Genomic DNA, 27,883 nt, shown 5'->3' on the forward strand with positions numbered 1-27,883 from the left:
GACCTTGCTCATGAAAAGCCGCCTCTGATTGGTTGCTTCAGCTCGGACGTAGTGCGCGAGCCAATCGTCGTCGCGCGAGAACCCCGAACTCTCGCGTGAAAGAACGTGAGCGGGAAAGGTTAGTTCCATGATGGCTGAAGATCCCGGAGGAGCTTATTTCAATTTCTCTCCCATTTTTCTCTGTTTTTCGTTACCTCTGCTGGAAACATGGCAGGGCACGCAGTCACGGTAGACAGTCACAGACCCGCGTCGTCGCCATGCCCAAGAAAGGGAACAGAAAACGGCTGAAATTTCGAGCCAACGATGTTTGCTCGGAGTCAGGTATTATGGCTAGCAGGCAGGGTTAGCAAGCTGGCTATTTCCCCACTACACAGTCTTACAAAATCGGAAACAATAAGCTCGTGATTCTTCAATAAATTCTGTTTAAATGATTCATTATGAAAAAAAAAACATTTTGGCCTCTGCTTGTTGTTCTTGAATGTGTCTGGTTAGACTACATTATTTCAATGAACTTGATACATGTGCGTAACTTCCGGTCTGTGTTGGTCCGTCACTTTGATTGCAGTAACGGTGGCTGACTATGCCAACGCCGATCCTGCCATCGTCAAGTCTGGAAGACTAAAAAAAGCTGTTGCAAATGCGTTTGAAAAAAAGGGTAAGCCAATGAAGACGACTTGAACTCCTGTACTAAACACTGATTCTTTTTAGTCACTCGAGTCATTTAGTTTACTGAGTCGATTCTTTTACGTACCGATTCATTCAAGTTTCACAAAAATGTCTTTTTTTTTTAATTTGCATACCGCAAGCTATCTAATAATAATCTGAAAGATAAAATGAAAGTTTTGAAATTCGGTGTTAAATGTGAAATATGGTGGAGTTAATGTTAGTTAGAAGGTTTCTTGGTTGCTGTCTCTGCTTCAGTAAAGCTGCTGTGTGGGCTGGAGGCTTCGCAAGGTCCTGTACAGGAAGTTCTGTCGTCAACAGCCGATGAGGCTAAGGATGTGAATGACAGCAGTGAGGAATTGGACTCTGAGGAAGGAAACGGAGAAAGCAGAGGGTCACGTAAGAAGAAGAACAAGAGACGTAAAGGTAAACGTGCTTTAATAATTTTGCCACTAGCCATGACTTGCCATCTGTAAACATAAATGGGGCCTATGGTGCGATAAAGAAAGCGAATGACCATGAATAATCATGTTATGCATAATAATGATTATTGTATGTTGCCCTCTAATAAAATACACAAATTTAAAAAAGGCTTGTGTCCTGATATTGACAATTATATGGGACCACAAATAAATGATGCCTAAAAATGCTGCACAGTGCCCTGGCAGGCTTTTTAAAAATAAATCACTGGGTCCATAAACAGTCCTTTTAATACTAATAACCTGCAACCTGCTAATCGATTATTCCCTAGGCTGCTAAGGGAGTAGGTATGCAGTGAGGGAAGCAGTTGATTTTTAATGGCTGCCTCAATTTGATGTTTGTGGTGTATGTTGTAGAAAATGGCGAAGGCATAGATGGGGAAGAGTATCCCATTGACATATGGCATGTTATTGCTGCCTACATCCGGCCTGAAGATGTCTGCAGGTTTGCATTGATCTGTAAGAATGCCTGGGCAGTCACATGCACTGCAGCGTTTTGGACCAGACTGTATAAGAGGTATGGCATTTTATGTACCATGAGTTCAAGTAAAGCTGTTTGTATGCACAGCACAATTTATTGTGAAATAGTAATATAGAGTAAGTGAGTGGAATGTCTCTTAAAGACTAGGTGATGGTAAGTGGGTGAAATATTTTATATTTAGAGAGTCTCTAAGCTTTATCATTAGAAAAGAGCGAAATTCTAATGCATTATAATACCAGCCAGTTTTCTATGGAAGTATAATAGTGGCAAAATTCTTGAAAGCAAAATTGAATCACATGAACTGAATAAAAAACTTGCCGCAAAAAAGAAGTTTGAATTTTAAAAGAATACAATCTTCATTATTTTTCAACCTCACAAATTCAGGTTGAAAAAATGCAGGTATTAAAATTCAGGTGGAAAAAATGCAGGTATTAAAATTCAGGTGGAAAAAATACGAGCCTTCAAATTCAGGTGGGGAAAAATACGAGCCTTCAAATTCAGGCCGAAAAAATACGAGCCTTCAAATTCAGGTCGAAAAATTCAGGTCTTAACATCCGGGCTATTACAGGAAGAGCAATAGATTGCCGGTGTCTCTGGCCCGTGTCTCAGTGCACTTTAAAGTGTACATCCTGCTCCCTGTACAGTTCACTTGGAGGGGAATCACTTTCCTATTGGAACACGGCTCTTGGAATGAACCTGCAGCGGAGAAACGGCTCTGAGTGAGAGCGCAGGGATTGCGGGCTGTGAAGAATGGACAATGGAAAGACAATGGAAGACAAAGTCTCGGAGATACTCTCTGATGATTCCACCCTCAAAGAAATAGGACAATAGTCACCAAGAGCATGAAGTAGACAAGATACAAGCAGCAAGACAGATGAGAGAACAATAAGAGAAGAGAGGCTGTAAAAATAGAAGTTTGCATGTTCTCCCCATGCTTAGTGGGTTTCCTCCGGGTGCTCCGGTTTCCTCCCACAGTCCAAAGACATGCTACTGGGCTGATTGGAGTCTCTGAATTGCCCGTAGTGTGTGATTGCGTGTGTGTGCCCTGAGATGGGTTGGCACGCCGTCCAGGGTGTATCCTGCCTTGATGCCTGATGACGCCTGAGAATAGATCGGATAAGCGGTACAGACAATGAAATGAAAATAACAATAATAATGATAATAAAGGATCTACACGGCACTGCTTCACACACAAGCTGTAAAAGAGATATTACATGTGTAAGAGAGAAAATGTAATGAATTTAATGAACTCCTTTTTACTAGCAAGACTCTGAAATGATGGGAGGAGTCAGAAAAAAGATTGAATAAAATTTTATAAAGTTGCATACTGTTCATTTGTGTTTATTATTAAACATCCTTATTAAAATCCTAGAAACGCCCCTGCAATGGACCAAGAGGTAAGTTAAATTAGTTTTATTAATGAACAGGGCAGTATGAGTTATATTACTGTACTGTTAATTGTTTTTCTTTTTTGTGTCTTCGGCATAATGGTAGTCAATAAGCGAACTTGCGTTCTTTTTTTAGACTAATATTAGATTAAAATAACTCATACTGCCCTGTTCATTAATAAGTATAATGTAACTTACCCCCGGCACATCGTCTTCACAGCCCACAATCCCTGCGCTCTTCCTCAGAGCCGTTTCTCCTGCAGGTTAATTACAGAGCCGTGTTCCAATAGGAAAGTGATTCCCCTCCAAGTGAACTGTACAGGGAGCAGGATGTACACTTTAAAGTGCACTAACACATGTCTGTTGTGTCAAAAAGGAGGCCCACTGTTTTTGATTCTGAAAACCCCTGACATAAGGACCCTTTTGAATATTATTCCATACCCAAGACGTACAAAAGCCTTAAATGAAATAAGCCTAAAGATAGATCTAAATAAAATATAAACTGTGAAAGCACTAAGACATTACAGTCTGAACATCATGACTTTCAATTATTCAGCTAATGCAGTACTTAAGTTAAAATACATACATGGCTTAGGTGAACAATGGGCCAGAACAGACTCCATCATTCGGCTGTTGTGTCAATTGATAAAGGAATTCTCAGCACTATAAATACTAGTATGGTAATTGACCGTCAAGTCTCGGGGATACTCTCAGATGATTCCACCCTCAAAGAAATAGGATAGAAAAGTCACCAAGATACAGAATATTTGTTATAGAATATGGCATGCAGTTGCTTCAAACAATGGTATAAAGCTATTCAAAACACCATTTAATGTAAATTGTGGTCATCGTAATTAATAATCGCAATTACAATTTCAAGGGAATAATCGACAATTATGATTTTTGTCATAATCGTGCAGTCCTAACCATAACTGATTGTAACTGACCATAGTTAATCTTGATTTCTTGCAAATTCTTTGACAAATGTGAACAAATTTCCGTGTGCTGTGCATTGACATGACACAATAACACAGCACCTAGTCAAACTCCAGAAATGTGTTGAAGGATCAAGACGGAAATGTGTAGGGCCTTGGACATGTCACTTCATTGGTAGTAATAACAAAACCACTGTATGTTGCTCCTGGGTACTATTACAAATATTTACTATAAAATAGTGTTTCTCTAGAATGATCTGTTTTCTTTCAAAATCTCTGGCTTCAATTATTTTCTGCTAGTGTGAATTAACCCGAAATGTTGTTAATACTTGAGAAATAATTCTTGTTTTAAAATGTTCTAATCTTTCTGTTGACTTATTCAAATAGAGACTTGTATTCGATTTGCAGTGTGTATAGGGGCTATTGTGATTGAAAATATGATGTGCTCATTATAATAGTTAACTTAGATTCTCTCTCTCTCTCAGACATTACAGTCTTGATGCAGACCTCCCTTCTCGCCTTCAGCCTGACTCTATTTTAAAGATGCAGTGTCTCCGTGCCCGTGTAATCCGCTCCCTCTTTCATCTCTATGAGCCATTCAGTCTTCGAGTGTCCAAGAGTCCACCACTTCCTGAATCGACTCCAAGCACACTACTCAATTCTAAGGTTAGCAACAGAAATAATATCGCTGAACTGCAAGGGGGGTGTACCCATAAGCAGTCCTAGCTCGTATATGGAATCTAACAAGGGTCTGTCTGGTTATTTAGCTCTGGTAATGAAGAGGTCATTTGCCTCTGTAACTTTAGAAGAAAGAAAATGTGAAATTGAGCTGCTTGTGCAGCTTGACCATGCAGCCACAGTTTAAAGTGGATCATCACATTGCATACGGTGTTGTGTCCCCCTGTTGACTTCAATTCATCATATTATAAAACTCCTTGTATATACTTGTTAATGTTTTTACTAGCAAATTCTCCATGTTTGTTTTTTTTTTCTCGCTAGAACTGATATTCGTGACCTGATTGGTCTAATGCTGTGACAAGTGGTCAAGCATAGCAGAAAGTCACCTCGGCAGGATTGTTAAAAAATAAATAAATGAATAGTGTTTCCAGTTGTGAAGAAAAACACCCTCTCATTACACTGCATGAATAAAGACTTGCAGCATGATTGTTTCCCCTCTCCTCCCTTATTTGTAGTGTTTGCTGTTTTGGGTCAACAAAGTCATTGGAACTAGATCCGAGCCCATGTGGGAATTCAACTTCAAGTTCGAAAAGCAGGTATTTTTATACTCTTTACTAACATGAAGGTCTTTGAAGGTCATCCAGGTCACTTTCAGTGCTGATATTTAATCAAGGCATTACTAAGACTTATTACTTGGTGTCTGAAGTACAGTTGGATTTGTCTTGCTTGCTGCAGTCACTGTCGCAAGCGGTGTTCGAGTTTTCATCGCTGTCCTTGACTTTCAGCCAACCAAGGTGAAAAATGGCTGCACTCACAGTCTAGTGCTGCCCCGGCAGTATAAGGACGTCAACACAAACCCGGACTCGGACTGCTACCTGCTGCGTGTCACCACCCTCAACTTCATCTTCACTTCTGTCGTCATGGGCATGACGCTGTCCCTGGTCAGTGGCACCATATTTACATGTACAGGCTTTGCTCAGTCATTGTAGCCTGTTGGTGCTAAAAAAAAACCCACTTCTGTGTGCTCTAAAATCACAATATAGAATGAGTGTTAAATGGAGAAAAAAAAGTCTCAGACTTTTGGGCCACACTGTACATGGTAAATATCAGTTAACTATATTTATTAGGGGTTCCACTGAAGAAATGTAGGTTAACCAAATGTGACTTCTTTACCATTTGGTCAGGACTGTAGTTTTTCCAACATGAAAAGAGGGACTTGAAAAAGAGTTTAAACTAGCCTGCACTGTCAAATATAACTGCTTACACGTACTTTTAATGATAGTGGTCATTAGGAAATTGGTGTTTGATCTCCTGCAGCGTTCAGAGCAGCCGAGTCTGTCACAGAAGTATCTGGAATGTGTATACACCGATCAGCCATAACATTAAAACCACTGACAGGTGACGTGAATAACATTGCGTATCTCATTACAATGGCACCTGTCCGGGGGTGGGATATATTAGGCAGCAAGTGAACAGTCAGCTCTCAGAGTAGTTGTGTTAGAAGCAGGAAAAATGGGTAAGCATAAGGATCTGAGTGACTTTGACACAGAGGCCAAATTGTGAAAGTGAAACCACTTGTTCAGAGCATCTCTTGAACAGCAGGTCCTGAAGGGTGTTCCCATTATGCAGTGGATAGTATTCACCAAAAGTGGTCCCAGGAAGGTGGACTAGCGATAGGGACTGATTGGTTATGGCTGATGGGTGTATGCATTGTAGATTGTCTACTTTAGACAAGTGAAACGAAGGACTAAAGGACTTGTCTGAGTTTGATACTGCACTTGATATTTAGGGGTGTTTGCTGGATATTTGCTCAGTGTGGGGCTGCATTCAAAACAGGCTCCTCCTGTATACAGTGTATTTGCATTAGTATGTATCTTATGCATTCTGTCTTTCCATAAAATTCGTAAATGAAAAGAAATTTTATGCTGCTTGTTAAATTTTTAGGTATCCTACCCCTTTTACTCATTGTGTTATGTTTCTAGGTCCACTTTTTTCAGCTGTATATTGCAGTACATTGTTGCCCTGCTTTTATCTTTTATATCAAAATATCTTTTATTTTGCTTTTTATCTGCTTAGCCTGTATCTATAGAAAACATAAAGTGAACTTATTCCACCTCTTTCCACTTCTTTCAGTTTACCATTAACGTGAGCACAGACATGAGGCACCACCGGGTACGCTTGGAGTTCCAGGATTCGCCCATACCCCGAGGAAAAAAGCTGCGAGGGGAGCAAGGTGTTCAGGTGGTGCTGGACCCCGTCCACAGCGTGCGTCTCATGGACTGGTGGCACCCTCAATTCCCCATGACGTCTTGCACTTAAAATTTCACATGTTGCGGGGAATGAAAATTAAGGCGTTGCTTCCATCTTTAGTAATCGTTCTGGACTTTTCTTTTCTGACATTTTTAGTGTGCTTGTTTTGTGCATGAGCACATCTGGGATCATGCAGGTGTTGTGGGTTTTAGTGTTGAAGTTACTCTTTTATTAGGCATACAGAAAGGTTCTTCACACCAAGTCATTACTAGTCAGAGTTTCAGATTTCTGTGCTTCCTGAGGGTGACTTCTAGCAACTTTTGTGAGGTATTCAAATAATACCTGAGGAAACAGCATGGAGTCTTGCATGCACTCTCATTTATCGCAGTCTAAATTAATGCATAAAAGAACAAACATCTAGCCATTCCTGAAACTCTGTATCCATGCAGAAGAGATTTAAAGGACAAACATTTGTTGTTCTCTGTAATCTGACTGATAATTACGATGAAGCAAGAAAAGTTGAATCTTACAAATCTGCAATATTTTTCATGTCTGGTCCAGTGATTAATGTAAATTTTTCAATTAGTTTGAACTTTGTGTTAACGTTAGGGCCAAGGTGGTGGTGATGGTGATTTAGCCTCTAGGATCATGTGTGTGCAGTTCCAATCATGCATGCTTCACCAGTTCAATGACGTGTGGAAGGATTTTGTATTGTACACAAGTTTTTGCTTTTAAGTTTATTGGCTATGGCTTAATGTCTCACAGCATTCAACAATGCTTTTTAGGATGATGTCGAAAAGCTATTACGTTATTTTGCACATGGGTTGATGCTCTGAAGTTAATGTCATTTCCTCAGTGGAAAAGTTGAGGATACTTGATGTGAATGACAGGCCATTGAAATGTTTATTGTAATAAATATTACAAGTTCCAACCCTTAATATAAACGATTCCTCTTGTTTGAGTGTAGAAGCAGCACTGCTGCCACCGTGTGTGTTTGTGTGTGTGCGCGCGCCCCGTGTGTTTGTGTGTGTGTTAAAGGAGTGTTGTACTGTATAAACAGAAGGAATTCACAGGAAAGTTCACTGTCACAATGTAAACAGATACTTAAATAATATTGAAATCTAATTCTAACTAAAGGGGATTAATGCTTGGTTATTTTAGTTTATAAAAATATAAAAAGGAAAAAAAGTGACATGAGATCGTAGCTTTGCATCATTTTATTAGAAAGGTTGTGTTGCGGTTGAATATGGAAGACAGTATTTGAGCAAAATAAATGAATAATGAGCAAGTAAAAAGAGTAAACACTAAGAATTCAGCAAATATTTATTCAAGCATGATGTTTATGTAAATTAATACCAGGCGCGCGCGCGCACGCCTTATATAAAAACCCATGTTCCGCAACGCACGGCTCGCGCGCTGATTGGTCAGCACGGCCGTCACTTTCATGTGCCTACAGGTGACCGACCTACAGCGAGCCACACCAACATCACGAAAACAAATAGCGGACCGCCAAAGGAGTATGACGACTTGAAATAATCGAGAAAAAAAAAAAAAAAAAGTCACACAGGGGACACTTTTCTACCAGTTTCACTTCCAGGAACCGGAGGAGGAAGCGATACTAGCGTGGCTCTGACTCTGCTTCACCGTCACCGAGCTGCGCGTCTGGAACAGCCGGACTCTAACTTTGTACTTTCTGACCTTCAGCGGGTGAGTGTGATTATTATACCGTGTTAATGCATGTGTGCGCGCGCACCGAGGCTTTCATTAACACGGGATATAGTTTTAGACTTGGTTTTAAGTTCATATTTAGAAATTATTGTGTTGGGGGGGAAAAGGCTTTACGGCGGTAGTGAAAGTTGGTGCCAGTCATTTCAGCCATCTCCTGTTAACGGAGGCAGAGGTGAAAAAGGAAACATTTGTTTATTTGGTTTTGTTTGTTTTAAACAAAACAAAAATGATCTCCAGCTGTCAGACCGTAAATGTCACGCGCTATTTACGTTCTTACTGCTCAAAGATATTCAGTCTATACAAGTTGACTTTACTTTACATATTTTATTCCTTCTTTTATTTTTAATCTCCTGGTTAAATCTGAGTATCCGGAGTGAAGAGTGATACCGGAGCACTCACTCCGTGTGTGTGTGTGTGTGTGTGTGTGTATGCATGTGTGTCCATGTTTAGTTTGTGATGAGCGTTATGTTCGGCGAGTTGTGCTGCGCGTTCTGACCAATAGGAGGCCGTAGAGCGCTCGTGCGCGCGCGCAGATCAGCCAATCACGGTGTGGTGTCAAGCACAATGTGGAGCGCCAAGTTATTTTGGTCTGCCGGCTCGACATATCCTGAAAAAAGAAAAAAGAAAACTGCGAGCTGAACTGTCTGATAACGTGCTTAGGGGTATTCATGACGTTTATGTGTTTTAATAAAATCTTTACAGCATTAACACAGGAGAAGATTAGGGAACCTGAGAGGAGGGTCCGTAGATTAATCACTGTCTAGGTCTAATAAGTGTCCAGTGACACTTTAAACATTACACTGGTCTCAAAATTATGCTTTAAAAAGTTATTCAGAGTAGCAGGAAAATCAGACAAGTTTTAACTTGGAGGAGGTGGTAGCTCAAGTGGTTAAGGTCATTGACTGGGAGATCAGGGTTCAAGCCTCAGGGCTGACACCGTTGGGCCCTCGAGCAAGGCCCCCAACCCACTCTGTTCCAGGTGCGCTGACCCTGCGCTCTGACCCCAACCCTCAAGGATGGGATATGTGAAGAAAGAATTTCACTGTGCAGAGTAATGTATATGTGACAAAGGCAACTTAACTGCTGACATTTCACTACAAAGTGCATGGTTTTAGGAGTGTTGTCATTTTATAGTGAAACTATATGACAAGTATCAAATGCAGAAATGCCCAATGCACTGTGTGGGGTTAGTGTCCAGTTCATGTACCCTTGACGATGCTGAAAACCTGTACTGGAGAATAAAGTGCATGGCATTGTGCTGGACACAGGGATTGCAGTGATTGGCATTTGAAGCAGCCTGAAACAGATTTTTTTATTTTGACACATATACAGCATGGTGAAATACCTTTCTTTCATAATGCAGCTTTTTAGAAAGCTATGATACAGAGCCTCTGGAGCAGAGGTGAGCTTGCTATGAGTGCCAAACTATAGATATGTTTCCCTCTTTGTATTTATATGCGGAGTTTGGGCTTTTGCATTTCAAACAAACTCTGGCTGGATAAAATCGCAAAAAAAAGAGTTCAGTTGAGGTGCCTAATTTTTTATACAATTACAGCAGATCCCCTTATCCACACTTACTTGAATTCATCTCATTTATATAACTAAGTAGTTGAGGGTTAGGGCCCAGCAGTTGCAGCTTCGTGGTCCTGGGATTTGAACCTTCTGAGCTAGCACTTCTCCCATTCCCCCACCATGCACATTAACTACAGTGCAGTGGAAAGACACTTACGGAATAAATTCCTGAAATAAGTCATGTGACTTTTGTAACAAATCATGTGATATGTACAAAATTTCCTCAGGACTGTCATTTTGTTCACTTGAACACAAGAAGTGGAAATGGTGGTTTATTTGCAAATGTCGTATGTGATATTCCAATTATTTTTAAGTTTTTTTATTTATTTATTTATTTTTTAAAAAAAAGGTTCATTTGCAACTTGGATGGAAATATAAATGTCAGAAGCTTTGTAAGACTCGGGCTATCACCCCCACCTTGTGTGGAATCTTGTGATTGTTGGGGACTTTTTCCCACATTTCCCACAAATGAAAGAAAACCCATTTGAAAACATTTGTTTAGATCAGCAATACTTGAAAATCTGTAAAAGACCACAGGTCATATTAGATCCTTCTTTCCATTCTGGTTATCTTTTAGATACAGTATGGAGATGAGTGCAGCTATGGTGAAAAGATTTCCTCACTTACACTCGCTGAGTGGAATTTCTAATCCATGTGCTGAGCTCATAACAGGTGGGGTTGATGGAAAAGCTCAAGGCATTGAAACTTGGTGTAGTCAGACATAAGATAACTTCTGGAGGACAATCATACTTGTGTATGTTCACATGATTCTAAGACGTAATGTATGTTTGCATTATTGCACCAAGCGAGGCGACTTACCTAACAGCTTTTGGGTTGTACACAAACCACATAAACTACGCTAGTACTTAAGGTGAAACTTCTCACATCGTCTAATAGGTAACTTGGTTCCCTTTATTTCCCCCCAATCCCAATGTGAAATCACTAGTATGAGCATTTTTCTTCTGTCACGTCTGTCACAATAATTTGGAAAGGATTATATTTTATCCACATTTCTCGTTCTACCAAAAATGTAATTATATATGCAATCTAATAAATGTAATAAAACTAGTATGTGATCATTATAAACAAATTTAAGAGATCTTATATATTAAGATCTTAAGCAGATCATCTGCCATTGTCAAATGGTTTATTTATTTATTTATTTATTTATTTATTTATTTATTTGAAATATGCCAGTAGATAAAACACAAGGTTTTATTATGAGATTAGTAAAAGTGGCTATTTCTTTTTAAGGAGAAAATATTAGACACAGTTATGTATTTCTAAATCAGTTTTTTGATATCTGAATCTTAAGTGTAAACATGATGCGAAATAAAATGGCCCATTGTTTTGCTTGCTTAATTAATTAATGAATGAATGAATGAATGAATGTTTAGTTCAGACAGTCATGTAGTGCATATAAGGTAGAGATAAAATAAACCCCCTTTCAAGCCTTGGTTTTGTTTATTATTTAAATTTGTATAAGAGCTGTTCCTTGTAATATTAACTTTAACACATTTTATACAGCCCTCTTGGTAACATGGCCTTTTCCTGTAAATGTGCAACCTGTTTTTGGTTCCTCAGAGCTGGTGGAGCGTAAAAAGAAAGAGAGAGAGACACAGAGATGCAGGGTATCTAAGCAATCCTCAACAACTTCTTACTTACTGACTTGACAATCACTAAGATTCTGCATATCCTCTGCACAGCTAAGAGCAGCTAAATCCTCTCCGTCCTCGTCCTCAGTCACACACACACACACGGCGGTCCACAATATGTAACGATCAATAAGTGTGGTTCATTTCCCTCACCCAGACTTTGTTTCAGCTGCTGTAATTAGAAATCCAGGCCTAAACCTGCCCGTCTCGTTTCTTGCCACAGTATCCTGTTTAATTTGTACCCTACATGTACACACTCATGCCACTGACTGAGCCACTTAGTCTGAGCAAACAGATCCTCTCCTGGTCCACTGCCAGCCTGCTGGCTTTCTTTTGGCGTGGTTTCCACCTGTTAAAGAGTCCCAGGGACGCCCTATATATCAATAAACACCAAGAGCTGTTTTTATTGGCCATTTAAAGTGGATTTCTAGTGGTCAATCCTCCCCCAGTGGTGTCATTTACACCAATAATGAGCTCAGTTAAAATGAAACATGGCCATATTGCTGTGTGTTTATGCTGGAAAGTTGCTCAAAGTCTATTGCATTACCCTTGACCGTATGACCATGGGGAATTTTGGCTGTACAAGAAATCGGGTGAGGCTTCCTCTCTCACCCATTTCATCACTCTTATTCTTCTGAGAGCTGTTAGACGTAAAGGAAATCTGTTTCAGCTTTTAAAGTATTAGCACCTTCCTGAGAATAAAATAAATAAATAAATAAATAAATAAACATATTAAAACAAATAAATGCAACATAAACATGTATTTTGAATTCAAGACATTCTTACACCGTCTACATTTGAAACTGGTTTCACAATTTCAATTTAGTTCCGATTAAATTACAACTCATTTGTTAGAAATAGACACAAGAACATGTTCAGTGCTTATGTTTTCCCCAGGGGAAACTCTGCCACGTATTTATCTGTGAGGGGTGCCAATAATTCTGAATCAAGTGTTTTACAGGAAAGATTTGGCACTCAAACAAACATCTTAGGTTTAGTTACCGAAAACTGTCAACTAATTGTGAGGGTTCTAAATTCATGTAGAGTGCCAATACTTTTGGAGTTGACTGTACATGCTTACTGCTGATGATATATTTAAGGTATAAAGAAATTATTTATACACATCATGTGTTTTATGGACATGATCTAGCTAATAATCATTAGACTTTTAGAGACTTTCTTTTATTAAAAACTTCCGCTGACAGAAAACATGAAGTCTAGTTATTATTTATAGGCTTGTTTTTCAATTGAGAGTTGTATTAAATCAGTTGAATGAACAGTAATACAAACTAATAAATATAATACCTTAAGAAATATAATAAATATGGGTAGGTCGTAATGTCCACTTAAAAAACAAAAAAGAACCACTGATTTGAGGGAAGTTGCATTGTAGCAGTAGCAGGATTATAGTAGAAGGATTCACAGTAGCAAGCCTTATTTTTTTGACATGATTTTGAGTTTTAACCATTTTTTTTTTATATTCCCAAGAGAGATTTTCTGTTTCCAGGAATTTCAGAGATGCTCGACATGTGCAGCGGTAGCTCAGTTCATTTCAAAATAAAGAGTTTATGCCTCATCCTAGTCTGACTCGTAGGGAGTTAGAAGAGCCACATCGATGTGTGTGTGTGTGTGTGTGTGTGGATACATGTACACGAGTTGTGTGTGTCCTGACATCTGTTGTATATTCTTTTTATTTTCTGCATTTGGGGTCTGAATGTCAGCTCGAGTGACTGTAAAAATATCTGCTGCAGTTTGCAAAGCTCACTGGGGCTTGGTTTGACTTCTAAGTCTGCAAAGCATCTCTCTCTCTCCCTCTCTCTCTTTCTCTCTCTTTCTCTCCTCCCTCCCCTCTCTTCCCGTCTGTCTCTCTCTTTCTCTCTGTTTCTGTCTCCCTCTCTCTCTCTCCCCTCTCTCCCTCTCTCTCTCTCTCTCTCTCATATACACACAGCTTTTCATGTATTAACATTATATTAACGCTTCATGATTGTTGACTTAGTACAGTTGCCACACACATGGGGCATGAGGTAGGAGTCAAACCTCACAGGAATAAAAATCTATGGCTATACAGATTCTGTGTCTTTCTGGGAACCTGCGTTGTACCACAGTGCTGCTGAATGCTTGATTCTGATTGGTCCAAAGGTACATTTACTATAACAGCAGCTCTAATACGTTCTAAAAACGCTATCGTCTTTGTAGTAACCAATCACACAGGGACTGGTATCATGGCTGCTCACATAAACAGATTGTATTCAAAAACTGATATTGTTGATATGATGAAGTTTTTTTGTACAGTTTCAGCACATTGGAACAAAAAGAGAGACCTTAAATTTTTTAGACATGGGGAATTTGTGAGGACAGAGGGCTCTGTGGTTTCTCAGTAACAAATACATGGACGTTCCAAAATGATCCAGTTATGACTTTACACTTTCAGAGGTATTTCGAATGCAGCACCTATCTCAAATGCGGGAAAAAATCTTCCCTAAATAGATAACCTTCTCTGAATTTCTCCTAGAACAGTGTCAGGTAGAACATCGTGTACATTTGATGCCACAGTGCAGCTGAGTGCAAAAGTTTGTACACCTTTTTTTTTTTTTATCCCAAGTCACAAATGTCTGAAAACATTTTAGTGAAATTGTTAACAAGGAAACTGTCAAAATAAACATTCCTGAATTTGATACAGACGAGGACTGTTTTCAAATCTGCTTTTTGTTTTTAATCCAAAATTTTTATTTCTGGTATAAAGAAGTTTTTTGTAAGTCTACAGTTTCAGCACATTGGAACAAGCAGATAGTCCTCAAAATTTTCAGACATGGGAAATTTGTCAGGACAGTGGGCTTTGTGGTTTATCAGTAACATGACATACTGTATTTGTGTGTGTGTGTGCGTGCGTGTGTGTTATTAGCTTTAAGAGAGAAGAAAAAAGGGGCTGACAGGAACTAACTTGTTTTGAAGCTGTTCCATTAACAGGAAACCTGCTTCACAACTGATCCTTTCACACCACCCTCTAAAAGACTGTTTTCCTATGACATCAGCCCACAAGTGTTTATTGCTTACTTAATGCACTTAACTAGCTATGTCACATGTCATACTTTGGGGTTAGATAACATTAGTGTCCATTTTTTAACCTAGTCAGTTAGGTTTCCATGAAAATCAGGCAAACATGTCGGAGATTTTGCTTGTCTGGTGGGCTAGCTAGTAAATTATTTAATCTAAATTATTTGTTTGCCCAGCATATATTTCTTTCAATGGAATGAACAGTCATCACATATCAAGACATTTTAGCACAGTTTTAAGTGATATTCGTTTACTCACACACAACTGCTTGTAAATTTTTTGTGCCGCATTAATGATTCATTAAATAAGCAGAATGTCAAATCAGCATGGCTGCTCCAACCATTAACGTTAGCTTTAAATACAAATATACAAGTATTTGCTTTAGATCAGTCAACATACAGGTATATTGACTTGTTAAACGTACTGTATAACATTGACTGTACACCCAGCTGATTGTTTAAGGAGGAAAATATACACCACCGCGTAGCTCAAATACATGGACGTTCCAAAATGATGCAGTAATGACTTTACACTTTCAGTAGTATTTCGAATGCATCACTTATCTCGCATGCAGGAAAAAATCTTCCCTAAATAGACAGGCTTCTCTGAATGTCTGCAAGAACAGTGTCAGGTAGAACACTGTGTACATTAAATGCCAAAGTGCAGCTGAGTGCAAAAGTTTTTATCAAGTAGGCGTCGCAGACTTAAGTCACAAACGACTGAAAACATTTCAGTTAAATTATTAACAAGGAAACCGTCAAAGTAATATTTCTGAATTTGATGTAAATTAGGACATTTTCATGTCTGCTGTTTGTTTCTAAATTCTAGGAATTTCTTTCATGCTTGGGTTGTGTTTGTTGTGTCAGAGTTTCTTTTATTTCTGGGTATTTTTTGTTGATAAGATGGTAAAACACACTGATATCTTTTGATATTTTTTTCATGTCTGTGAAAGGCCATATTTTGTGATTTTCTGAGTTTTGATGATTTGTTAAAGTCTTTAATAAGTAAATATTTTAGGCAGTATTAAGTAATTAGACAGTGGGGCACATCATCGGAATTTTCAATAAAAATAGATGCTTAAAGAGTGAATTGCTGCATCATTTAAATCATTTTGTAAAACGGAATTAAACAGGATTTTGTTTTGTAAGTTGGCACAAAATAAAGGTAGCTTTTTCAGTTCTTCAGTTAGAGCTCTAAGGCTGCAAACATTTGCATAAAAAATGTATATGACTACAACTGATTCTAAAAAAAATGTCTGAATAAAGTACTACTTCTTATCTCTGGCTCCATCTCCCAAAGAATCTGTCAACTCACTCCTCATCTCCAGCGCTCCGGCTTTCACCCGTGCTAAAAAATCACAGCAATGTCACACAGCCTGTTTCTGTGGTGCCTTGTTTTCTCAGCACGGCACTGTTTGAATTTGATAATCTCTTTTCTCTCTGTTAATAGTAATGAGATGGATAAAAGAAACGCACATATTTTTTCATATCTACCAATTGGAAGAGCGGTGGAGGGAAAAAATAAAGAGAAGACTAGAGTGCTTGTGTATGCGAGTGGGGCCTAGAAAAATCCTGTGTACATCTCGTTGTCTCCGCCGGTCATTGTTAGGAACACAACAGCTCCTTGGTCATAGCCGAGGCCTCCTACTCAGTAGCCGAGGAGTCTTCCTGTGCATCACAACCGTACTGTAAATACATTGTTGTCTCAATTTAGAGCGTTGAAATGGCCTCGGTGTGTGCTAACACAAGGGCCGTTCTGTTCCAGTAGTTGAATGCCGGTAGTTTCGGACCCTTTTTTTGTGACGATTTGCATCTACGTAAAAACTCTTTCTGTGCGTGTATGCCTGAGTCAGGTCAAAGGCTGCAGGGAGGTCAGCGAGAATGAATGGAAATGCAAGGTGGCTAGCCTTTTAACAGCTTCCTACTCAGCTTCTTAACAAAGGGGAAACAACAACAGAGCTTTGCCCGCAAAACTCCACACTGAACCGAACCCAAAAGCCCAGAAGTACAGAATCTAACAGGGGCAAAAACAGCGGTCCACTGTTTCTGAATTAGTGGGTTGAGCCATGTTGTTTTTAATTATTAATTTTATATTAGCTCGGTTAAAAAACATCTTTAACACTTAATGATGTTCCATTTTAAAGAGACAGATGCAAAATATCTTCATATAAATTCAATGGAAGCTGTTACGATACACAGTCCTAATTATTCAATACTGCATCTTCAATTCAATTCTGACAAAATGTGAATGAAGAAAAACTTGTATCTTGATAAAACTATATACATTTAAAATTACTACAAGGTTTAAAGTAAAATGTACTACAAGTTCACCTTAAAAAGAAATCAATAAATGTTTTAAATTCTTCCCAAAATTCATATTAAATAAAGTGTCTTGGGACTGGCAGGAATAGAGTTACAAATTCAGCTAAAATAACCGATTTCTCAAGCACAGTGGTGGTTATAGTACAGTACAGAATTATCTCTGCCCACGGTTTTCAACATAAAATATTGTGATAAATGGTTTAATTGGCTAAAAGCGATGGAAAAAGTTAAAAGAAAAGATTCCCTGTTAAGTTTGTCTTCTGCATAACACATCTATATACATGCTTCCTATAAAATTCCTATGTTACAGTACACTCTTGCTTACCCAGACACCGTGCAATAATGATGTAATCAATGTGCGCTGTCATAAAGTGGCATAGTGGGACATATTGCTCATATGCTCAAAACTAGAATTAACATAATATGGAAGGTAATGCACATACAATACATGTTGTCCTGCAGCTGGCTCTATTTGGGGTCAACACAGCAGATCATTCAATCCACATATTTTGATATGTGTCACATTTTTTTGTCACATTTTGTCACACTTTAATGTCTTTTTGGTTATAATCATCATCTTTTTATTATATAGTGTATTATACTGTATAGTTGCATCTCTGTTTCTCATTTATATATAATGTAAGCTATGTACACCGATAGATATTATTGAACGCAAATTGATCCCAAAGCGAGAGAGTCCAGAGTATGCAGGATGGGGCGGGGCTTGCGGAAAACATCTCTTAATATTGAGTTCATAACATCTGCGCAAATCATTCCAGATGTCAATTCAGATGTCAATCAGCTCATTTCCTGTTTTACTGTGGAAAACATAGACTGCTCTTTTGGTGTGTAACTTTTAGAAGCATACTGCAGTGATTTCAGTGCAGTAGACATGTCCATAGTAACATTTGTACTGAATATCACAATACATCCTATAATGTATATCAGACATATTCAAACGTTTTTCCAAACATGAAGATTTTGCGGACAATTATTATTACATGTCATGTAAATTAAGGTGTGTTTTCTTAAGAGAAATAGTCTTACTAATTCAGTCTTACTAAATACTTCTCAAAAAGCAGGCATGAGTCTAGACTGAGTAACTGGCTTTTGTATTGTCTTACTCATAATCCTCATGAATATACGTTGAATACTCTGAAATAAGTGAGTAATATAGTGTGGGATTGAAGGATGGACTAGTACGGATTGTCATGTATACAAAAAAACAACAATATTTAATATCAATATATGATTAGTAAACTCAGGTGATGGTTTGATTCACCAAGAGTTACATGCAGAATTTGTATTCATATTAGCCAACATGTTCATGTTCATTTGGTTTGTTTTGAAGATGAATATAACTCAACATGTAATGCAACTTGACTCCCCATTTGGAAGCCATGAACACTGCCAAACAGAACATTCTGGAACCTCAGTATAACCTCAGGGCACAGCTGGCGTCAGGATTAGTCAAAGGATATATCCATCACTTATAATGGTTTGGAATTGTGTAAAATTGGGATCAGTCCTGGTTTGTAAAGTTATTGTTGGTTTTCTGTTCAACTCATTTTCACGCAGTTGCGATATTAATTGTGATATACAGTATTACGTGTTAAATATTCAGTATTAACTCGTGATTCAGTTCATAAACAGTTCTATAGAAAAACAATTAATTGACACAAGTCAATTGTGATTAAATAGAAAACTGGACTGATCAGATTTTAATCTCATATTGCTTTTATTCAACAGCTCTTTAAACAAGAAATGAAAATCAAGTAACTGATATTTCAGACACAACTTGGCCTTGTGTTCTGTTTCTTTTGGAAGTAGATCCCGAAAACACCACGCTCACTTTACGGCATGTCGGCTAGCTAGATACATTCCATAAAGGTGCTTCTAGTAAACTTGGCGTCCCTTCTGAACCTGACAAGGTGAAAGTTATTTATTTTTCTGAGAAGTAACCTTAGCCATGTTCGTTCATCGTGTCTCTATGTCTTCCACAATAATGGCGTCAAAGTAGGAAGTAGAATTTTTACGTAGTGATGAGCAGAGTGATGTACTCAGTGACAGGTCCTGATGCGGTTATTGGAAATGTACTGTAAGGGCTTTCGGAATGCCAAAACAAAACAGTGGGTATAACTTATATTACTTTGTCTGTTTGTTTGTTTAACTGTGTGCAAGGTAACTATAAGCAAAATCAAGACTGCATGTCTTTGAATAATATTTCTGATGAGGTCTGCATTAAAGGACATCTTACTGTTCTTACTAACTTCTTTAGTCTTTCAGAAAAATGTGCAGTTTATATATATGCTAATAAATAACCTGGTTATATTGAAATATATAGGCTTGTGAAATCCTAGAATATTACCATAATGTTATATCCCGTAATATATAAATTACTGTCTGTGTGGAGTTTCCTCTGTGTCCTCTAGTTCCAAAAACATACCAGTCAAAAGATTTGCTACTCTAAATAAATCCTAAATGTAAAATAATGTGATGAAAGTTTTTCACAGCACCGCCATTTTGAAAGATGTCTTGGAGGAAGCATGTATTAGTCATCTACCTTCCCAGTAAATGTCATGTGATAGGGAGGAACTAGCTAGCAGGTGGAAAGTTAGCAGAAATTGGCCGAAACCGAGGTAAAAAATAAATAAATAAATAAATAAATAAATAAATAAATAAATAAATAAATAAATAAATAACAAAAAAAAAAACATAATATACATTTGAAACATAATGGTGTTTTTTAATTTAATGTAAACTGTAGTGTCACTCTACTGAGTTTGGTTGCTAATCTGGTGACACAAATGTGTCCTGTCTTAAGTAATAATTAGCCCCGGTTTGCCATCTTCATAAATGTCACCAGAAACAAGAGGCAGTCTAGCTTCCTTTAGGTTTCAGTATATATACCACAGAATACCCAAGTCATCACCAGCTGACTGTGAGTCAGCAATCACAGTCACAAAAATAACAAAAATATTTGTTTATTAAAAGTAACCTTAGTTTCTTTTCAAAATTTGTCTTATCTCTACTGTCTATACCAAGGCTTTCAACAGTCTTAAACTTATAGTCTGGGACAGTACAGTCCATTCAGTACAGCTTTCTTTTACATACAAACTATTTACAAAGTCACCGTGTATGCACTATGTGGTCAAATCTCTGTGGACACCTGACCATCACACCCTTATTTGGGTCTTCCCTAAACTGTTGGAAGATGGAAGCACACAGTTTTATAGGATGTCTTTGTATGCTGTAGCATTGCATTGTCTCTTAAAAAGAACTAAGTGGACAAGGCCAAACATGTTCCAGCTTGACACAGTGTCCCTGTACACAAAGTGAGCTACATGGTTTGTCATTGTCATGTTGGAAGAACTCAGGTGACCTGCACAGAGCCCTGACCTCAACCTCTGAAAGCTGAGGATGAACTGAAACACTGAATGCACTCCAGACCTCCTCACCTAGCATCACTCCCCGACCTCACTAACACACTTGTAGTTGAAGGATCACAAATGCCCACAGTCACGCCACAAAATGTAGTGAAAGCCTTCCCAGAACCGTGGAGCTTATTATAGTAGCAATGGAGGATGAAATCTGGGACATAATGGCACAAAGTGCACATATAGGTGTGATTGGTCAGATGTCGAAAATCTTTTGGTCATATATGTTGATGATTGCCACAAAAAGTGTGCATGACAGCTTTTTCAGGCTCTTTACCGGCTGTAACTGTCTCAGCCAGAAGTCTCTCAAACACCAACCTCTGCGATGTCGTGTTGGAAAAGCAGGAGGGCATGTGTCATAAGAAAGCCTGATGTTTTCAGGAAGAACCCGCTGTTGGCACACAGAATGTTAGGGAGTATACAACCCACTGCAAAATGAGACATACTAGATGGGTCACTATTTGGTCACTTAGCTTAAAGTGTTACTCAACAATAAAAGAAGATGCTGTGGGAAACAGAACTGCTACATAAGTGTCCTTTTATACAGCTCTTTCTTAAGCGGTTAATTTGTTTTAATACATGGCTTTTTGTTGGCTTTCTTAAATTTGTATTTTCTTAGTTTTTTTTCTTTTTGCAAACGTTGTGTGTGCAAATTAATTAATTCTCATTGGAAACAATTTATTTTCAGAAATAACAGGATTTTCAAGAATACCCCATTTCTTGCTTCAATGAACAATTTATGAATAAATTCATTTGAACTCTGCTTCATTTGTATTTCTGAACCCCACCCCCCCACAGACAAATTGACATTAGATCTGATTTGACACTATTTATAGGTGCAATAACCTATATAGGATTGTAAATAAGGGAAGTAATCCTCACACAGCTGGCCATTGTTGTAAACACCCTGTATTTTTAAACTGCAAATGAATTTTGTCCCTGTTTTCTTGAAAAAAGAAAAAGAAAAGAATTCATCTAACTCTTGTGGTCAGGTCCTGAACTGTGTATGAGACATTGTTGAGATAATTGTGGAATTCCTTTAAATGATAAGCACTCCCTGTGCAAATGCTAAAGTCAGGAGTCATTGCTTGAAAGTATGCTGAAGGGACGAAGTGGAATTTTACCCTAAATTTGGTGGTACAAGTGAAATCTTTGAAACGTCTTCTGGCCTCAAAGGAGTTTGGGTAACCACTGGGGGGCATATGCTAATTCTGGTCCAGCTTTTTTTTTTAATAGCTAACCACAATTATGCTTCAAGTAATCTTAGCCAAAGTTGTTGTTCATATGTAAATATTAGTTTTATTGTATAGATACTAAGGTTCTAATGGTTTTCAGTCAAGTGGAGTAATATGCATGACATTCATATGTATCATCATGTGTGAGTCTGTGGCTGTCGCTTCCTCCTTTCTCCCCTCTGTTTTGTCCCTTCGCACGCCATCTCCAAGTTCACATCCCTCACTCCTGTCCATATGCCTATCTATCTATCTATCTATCTATCTATCTATCTATCTATCTATCTATCTATCTATCTATCTATCTATCTATCTATCTATATGTTATGGAGAATGAAAAACAGGAAACACAAAACATGACCTGATGTGATTTCCATTAGAACAAATCTAATATACTAAGTGTGCACAGAACTCATCCGACGCAGGCGCAATGCTGATGCATGTCGCTGACTGATTCAGCAGACGCCCACCATAGCCACATTAGTTCCCTAAGATAAAGTATAAGAGAATATCGCTCTAGGAAAGGGAATTGGGACACTAAGGGCTGTTGTTCCTCTCTGAGGCTTCCTAACAGCTCTTGTGTAATTTAGGGGAAGTGGAGGCGGAGGAAGACGGGAGTTGTAGACACTGGACAACAGGGCTTCATGCATGACTAAGGCTTTTCCTGTTGGTATTTCTCTCTCTTTATTTTCCACTGCTCTGGCTCACGAGTGTGGCTGCCTCCACCAGCTCCGACAGCGTTAAAGTGAGCAGTCCCCATATCAATGCTCATTGTGAGCTCTTTAGACAGCGTCAGTTCAGTGACCAGATCTCAGTCAAGAAGGGTTGCAGTGATGCGTTGCAGATAATACAACAATTTACAACTTCGATTTGTGACTTTTTTGACATTTTTGTTACTTTTGGTCTTATTTTTGGATTCAATACACAACTTTTGAATCTGATTATTATGGATGGCTGGGACTCTTGAATACACAAGGCCAGGTAAGTTGATCATCCGTTATGAAATAGAAGGAATTAAAATGAATTGAAAGTTCTCATTCAGCACTTTGGCTGAATCTAAAGAACTCTTTATTTATGTGCAGGCCATGATGAAGGTCATATGTCATGTAATCATATATCTATAGAAGGGGTCAAATGCATTTGCACAGTGCCACCAGCATTGTACACACATACACAAAGTGTACTCCAGTCTGCTAAAGGACGCCCCTGTGACCTGGCCTTGACTTGATTTTTTTACCAGTGTATCGGTACCTTGTTTTTAAGATTTATTGAGTGTTTATTTGAATATACTGTGATTTAACAGTCAAATCCTGTCTACTTTGAGGCATTAAAATGGTTTGTTTATGCGATTAACGTCAAATTACTATTACATTTCACCACACGTAACTGTAGCTATGCTCCCTGGGGTAACTGCACCTCTATAAATAAGCCGCATTCTATTGTTGCCATGCACCTGTTGCAGTGTTATTGACCTGTGTCAGGAGCTGTGTGTATGGGTGTGTGTGTGAAATCATGCTTCTAATCACCTACAACGATATCTTCTCTGAAGCCGTCAACTCTCATTCTGTGGGTTTCGTTTCTCAGCCTATCCCCGGTTCTGCGCAGGGATCTGGAAAGCACAGTGTAGCGTAGTGACACCCGGATCACTTTCAGTATTTTTTTTTTTTTTTTTTTTGCACAAAGAGATAATTGTGGCCATGTACTCTGACATAAATAAATAGGGACGTACAAAGGCGGCAGAGAACGCAGCACTGAACTAGGCCTCTGTATGTAATTCAGGAAGTTTTTGAGGGGTTTTAGGTGTGTTTGTTAGTAGTGGGCCAGTTAGAGATATGATAAAGGGTAGATTTAGAGCTTGGTTTATGACATAACATGAGTATAAAAATAGCTGATGGTTCATTAGCTACTTTGAGGCACAGTAAACAAAGTAAACAAAGGCTCTTTGATGCGAGGCAAGGATTCAGAATGTAATAAGCTTAGACATCTGCCTTGAATGCAAGAGGTCAGAAATCACCGGTGTTCTCTTGCAATGTTCTATATACTGTTGCAGTGCTGAAATAGAGATTTGGATTTGATTAGAGTTTTTAACTAAAGACACACTGGTGTGTTTTTAGAGTATGTATGAATGTTCTCAGATACATCATTAAATCACTACCAAGGCCTAGGAGGATGTATCTGAGAACATTAAGATCAGTAACGTATAAGTAACCATTAATCAACAAAGGCACGGAGGATGTGTTTGGCAAGATTAACTACTAATCGTCCATACGTGTATTGTGCCATAATTATTATGATTTGCGGGGGATACATGATCTCTGTGATGGGAGGATCTTCAGTGGATGTCACAATCAAAATGACACATATATTACATATTTTAGTACAATATTTGAACTCAAATATTAAATGCCATGTCTGATGATTTCTTTTAAAATTTGTCTGTATTTTATTGTTTTACATTTTAAACATTCTGAAAAAGTCGACATTGAGGTGACACTGTAAAAACCTTAGTCAATAAAGAAACGGTAACCTTTTTCCAGTTATGAATAACAATTTTTTTTCAAATTCGAACCATGCCAACTCAATAGATAACAATAAATCTACATCAAAGTCTATAATCTGCATAATATCAGTTTCTGGAAGTTCCTTCATTAGTTCGTTGAGAACGCAATGGAACTGAAACTTCAGGTTGACTTTGGGAATTTTTTTTTGGTTGCCCCAAATAGTATTTTGAACAGCACTCAAGTAGAAGTGTGACTTTTTTTTTTTTGTCTGAGCTGCGGTAATTATTTGCTGTTAATTTTAGTTAACTTTTTAAGTTAAAGGCAAAAATTGACCAACACTGATAACATTTTGTCTCTGATGCCATTTTCGCAGGTTGTGCTGCCTCAAAAACCTGTATCTTTAAATAACTCTCTTATATTGTCCTTTCCTTTTTTTTGTATATTGAGAAATGACAGTTAGTGTAAAGACTTTATTTCCATGAGGATCTTGAGGCTTGGTGAACTTATATTTTATTTAAATCAGACCTTTAGAGAAAAATGAAACTGACTGGCTTGCAAAAGTCCACTTCTCTATTTGGTATGAGGACATTGCTTCACATGCTGCAAAAGCAGAAGCCAATAAGAGTCAGATGAAATGTGATGTTTATTTTTTTTTTTTTTAGGAGATTGAAGCCAGTGGTGTGATCATTAGAGCTTGGATGGGCGTTTCTGTTGCTATGACTTCATGGCACATGATGGCTACATCATTTGGGGAATTTTAATCATGTGTTGAGACACAGAGGGTTCTTAAAATCATGTTTTTGTGTGTGCGTGTGTGTGTGTATATATATATATTGCTTACAGTGTATATATATATATATACACTATAGTGCCTTTATTTTCGAAAATATATTGTTGCAGAAATCTTTAAAACTTTAAGTTGTCGTAAGCTGCAAGTTGCAAGGAAAATCACACTGATATGACAACCTCGAAATGAACCTGAACGAAAATGGAACTGTTATGGGTTTAGTAAAGCCTCAAGTAAGGTCTCGGATTGAGGCTTTACAAATCATTACTTTTCTGTAATTGTATGCTGTAAAGTCAGACAGCGTTGAAAGGCTGTTCAATACAAGTAATATTGTGAGTCCTGGGATGAACACAGGACAATCTTCATGGTTACAACAGCAGATCTCAGAAGGATAGTATCCATTGAAGAAAGAGTGAGTTTTGCAAATAAACATCAAGGTTTAATTTGATACATTAATTTGGGTCCATACTTTCTTTAATTTTCTTTGCTGCCTCCTCCAAGATCACTTTCAACACCTTTCTGTGTCAAAGTTTGGCTTGTTTGCGCACTTTTGCTATTTGTTTTTTGCCTTTTGGATTGCGTGACATAAAAGAGGAAGGAAAAAAAAGTATGGGGCTGCACAGACATAAGAGCAGTCAAATGAACAAGCCACCCAATCATTTTTAGGATTTCTGGACCATGCATGTTTCAATTTTACCTTATGCTATTGTCTATGGCACAAGCCTTGCCTGGATGTGCTAGAAGTGAGATAAGCAACTCTAATCAGCTATGTCATTTTAAGAACCTGCTTATAGGCATACTCTTTTGTTATATTTTTATACATAGCAAGGTACCAGAACTGATCAATCAGAGTCTCTGAAAATGGAACACCCTAGGGAACACCCTTTCCCCCAAACCCTTCATCTCAAACCCGACAACAAACCTCTCACCCCACCCAACCCAAATCACCTGCTCAGGCTTGTAAAATCCAATCCGTAAAACTGTCAGTGAAAGTTCATTGTACACATTAGACATGGCTCCATATTACACTTAGGCCCTGAGTAAAGCTACCCCAGGGGAAAAGGGTGTATCTGAAAAGAGGAACAGAAAGTGCGTGAGACTATTTTGGTCCTTCTTGCCTCACTGCTATGCTAGACACAGTAGGAGAGGGTGAAACAGGGAGACATGGGTGGGGAAGGCGAGTGTACCCTAAAGGCTATGTCAGGTTGTTCTTGAACCTGTGGCCAAGAGCTAAGTATTGAACCTGAACTTAGAACACTCATCCAATGTGCTTACATAGTTAATCAAAACATATATTTTGAAATTATATGCATGACTAATGATATGAATTCAGTCTCAGGGTCAGCTGGTGCTAATGCTTATTGGATTATAGTGGAGAAATCCAATGTAGAACTGCAATTGTAGTCCTTCCTCTTTCCATTTTGTTGGAAATTCTCCATTTGGCCACTGACATGGCTGAAAAAGAATATTCTGATATAAGCAAAAAAAAAAAAAGATTACCCACAATGCAGTTACCGTAGCCCTAGATTTAGAAGCATTAAGCCGGCCTTGTTAAATGGCACTTCTTAACATGGAAGTGTCAGCAGCTAAAAAAAGCATAGCATATTAACACTCTAGGAACACTGTGTAGCGTGTGTGTGTTTGTGCTACCATTGCTCTGCCCCTCTTTTCCATTGCCATGAGATTTCTTCCCTCCCTCTCCTTTGATGTGGACATACTGTGATATCGTAGCCCAGCTCTGACAATAGGCAACTTGTGCGAGGTTCGCACGTTTGAACGTCATAGTCAGTGCATTCAAAAGCTTGGCATTCCACATGGGCGGAGTGGGAGAGCTTTTGAGGGAAAGCTTTGAGTGAAAACTACGAAAGCTAACTATGTCAGTATGAAGCAAGAACAGCTGGTAAGCACTGCTTACCTACAAATTTGACTGTACTTGTTGGAATTCAAGTTGGAGGTCCTCAGGGTTACTATTCCATCTCTATATTTTCCAGCTAATTACTAAAGCAGTCATGAATGACATCACTCACTTTGTGATGGATATTAATACATTAGATGGCATAACTGCACACCACCTTCTTATCTTCTGGAATAAGCCCAGGTGTTCCGCCAGCTGTGAGTCAGGCCAGCTGTGCTGTGTCCGCTGTCCCCGAGCCACTTGGTCCCAGAGCTTGGTTCTGCTGGACAGGAGTCAAACTGTGCCCCTGGTGACAAAGCCTGAGAGTGTCCGTTGACTATCCATCACCACAAAGCCAGCTGTGTGTGTGTGTGTGTGTGTGTCTAAATCAGCCACTGAAATGTACACAGTGGGCTAAATGCTGCTTCAGTGCTATCTCAATAGGAGCTGTCTTGCTTATTGTACCTCGTCCACAATAAGCTTTTCTCCATATCCAGCCTCAGTCCTTCTTCTTCTTCTTTTTTTTTTTTTAAACATGGTCAGCAGTAAATGTTAACAACTGGAGCCTGGAGCTGGGCTTGCACCAGCCATGCCACCACACTGCCAAATTCATAAGAATTCAAATGAGCCAGCTTATTCCAAACAGGGATGAAACGAGGCAGGCCGAGACTAGCTGATGTTTTTCTTACAACATTATTCATCCATCAAATTTGTCTTCGCTTATTTTTGCTTCCTGTTTTGCTCAAGATTGTATCGGGGCTTTCTTAAACCCCAGATCTGAACCCTGCACTCAGACAAGCTAGCAAGCATTTACTCACTTAGGTTTCC

The 27,883-nt window shown here is 38.5% G+C and overlaps 2 protein-coding genes across 3 annotated transcripts in view; both read left to right on the plus strand.

The window, feature by feature from the left end:
* The first annotated feature begins 110 nt into the window (after positions 1-110).
* tmem183a (transmembrane protein 183A) lies at positions 111-7,805 on the plus strand. Its single transcript, XM_058373943.1, has 8 exons — positions 111-321; positions 566-655; positions 922-1,089; positions 1,500-1,659; positions 4,432-4,612; positions 5,140-5,220; positions 5,410-5,565; positions 6,758-7,805. The coding sequence occupies exons 1-8, from the start codon at positions 258-260 to the stop codon at positions 6,941-6,943; spliced, it is 1,086 nt and encodes a 361-aa protein (XP_058229926.1). The 5' UTR covers positions 111-257; the 3' UTR covers positions 6,944-7,805.
* A 531-nt stretch (positions 7,806-8,336) lies between these two features.
* The window catches only part of tfeb (transcription factor EB), a 36,728-nt gene continuing 17,181 nt past the window's right edge, over positions 8,337-27,883 (plus strand). Inside the window, exon 1 of one of the 2 annotated variants that reach the window (XM_058373550.1) lies at positions 8,337-8,581. Coding sequence is in view for 1 of the 2 variants with exons in the window: in XM_058373549.1 (XP_058229532.1) it covers positions 22,824-22,854 (31 nt within the window). In the remaining variant the exon portion in view is untranslated. Of the gene's footprint in view, positions 8,582-22,509; positions 22,855-27,883 lie in introns of those variants that run through there. The other variant, XM_058373549.1, reaches the window with a different exon arrangement.

This window comes from Hemibagrus wyckioides, linkage group LG21 (assembly GCF_019097595.1).
Source record: "Hemibagrus wyckioides isolate EC202008001 linkage group LG21, SWU_Hwy_1.0, whole genome shotgun sequence".
Taxonomy (NCBI): domain Eukaryota; kingdom Metazoa; phylum Chordata; class Actinopteri; order Siluriformes; family Bagridae; genus Hemibagrus; species Hemibagrus wyckioides.

Coding starts and splice junctions, on each gene's coding strand:
- tmem183a (XM_058373943.1), top strand. CDS start 258: ATGCCCAAGAAAGGGAACAGAAAACGGCTGAAATTTCGAGCCAACGAT. Junction 1,660..4,431: donor TGGACCAGACTGTATAAGAG/GTATGGCATTTT, acceptor TCTCTCTCTCAG/ACATTACAGTCTTGATGCAG. Junction 5,566..6,757: donor TGGGCATGACGCTGTCCCTG/GTCAGTGGCACC, acceptor CACTTCTTTCAG/TTTACCATTAACGTGAGCAC.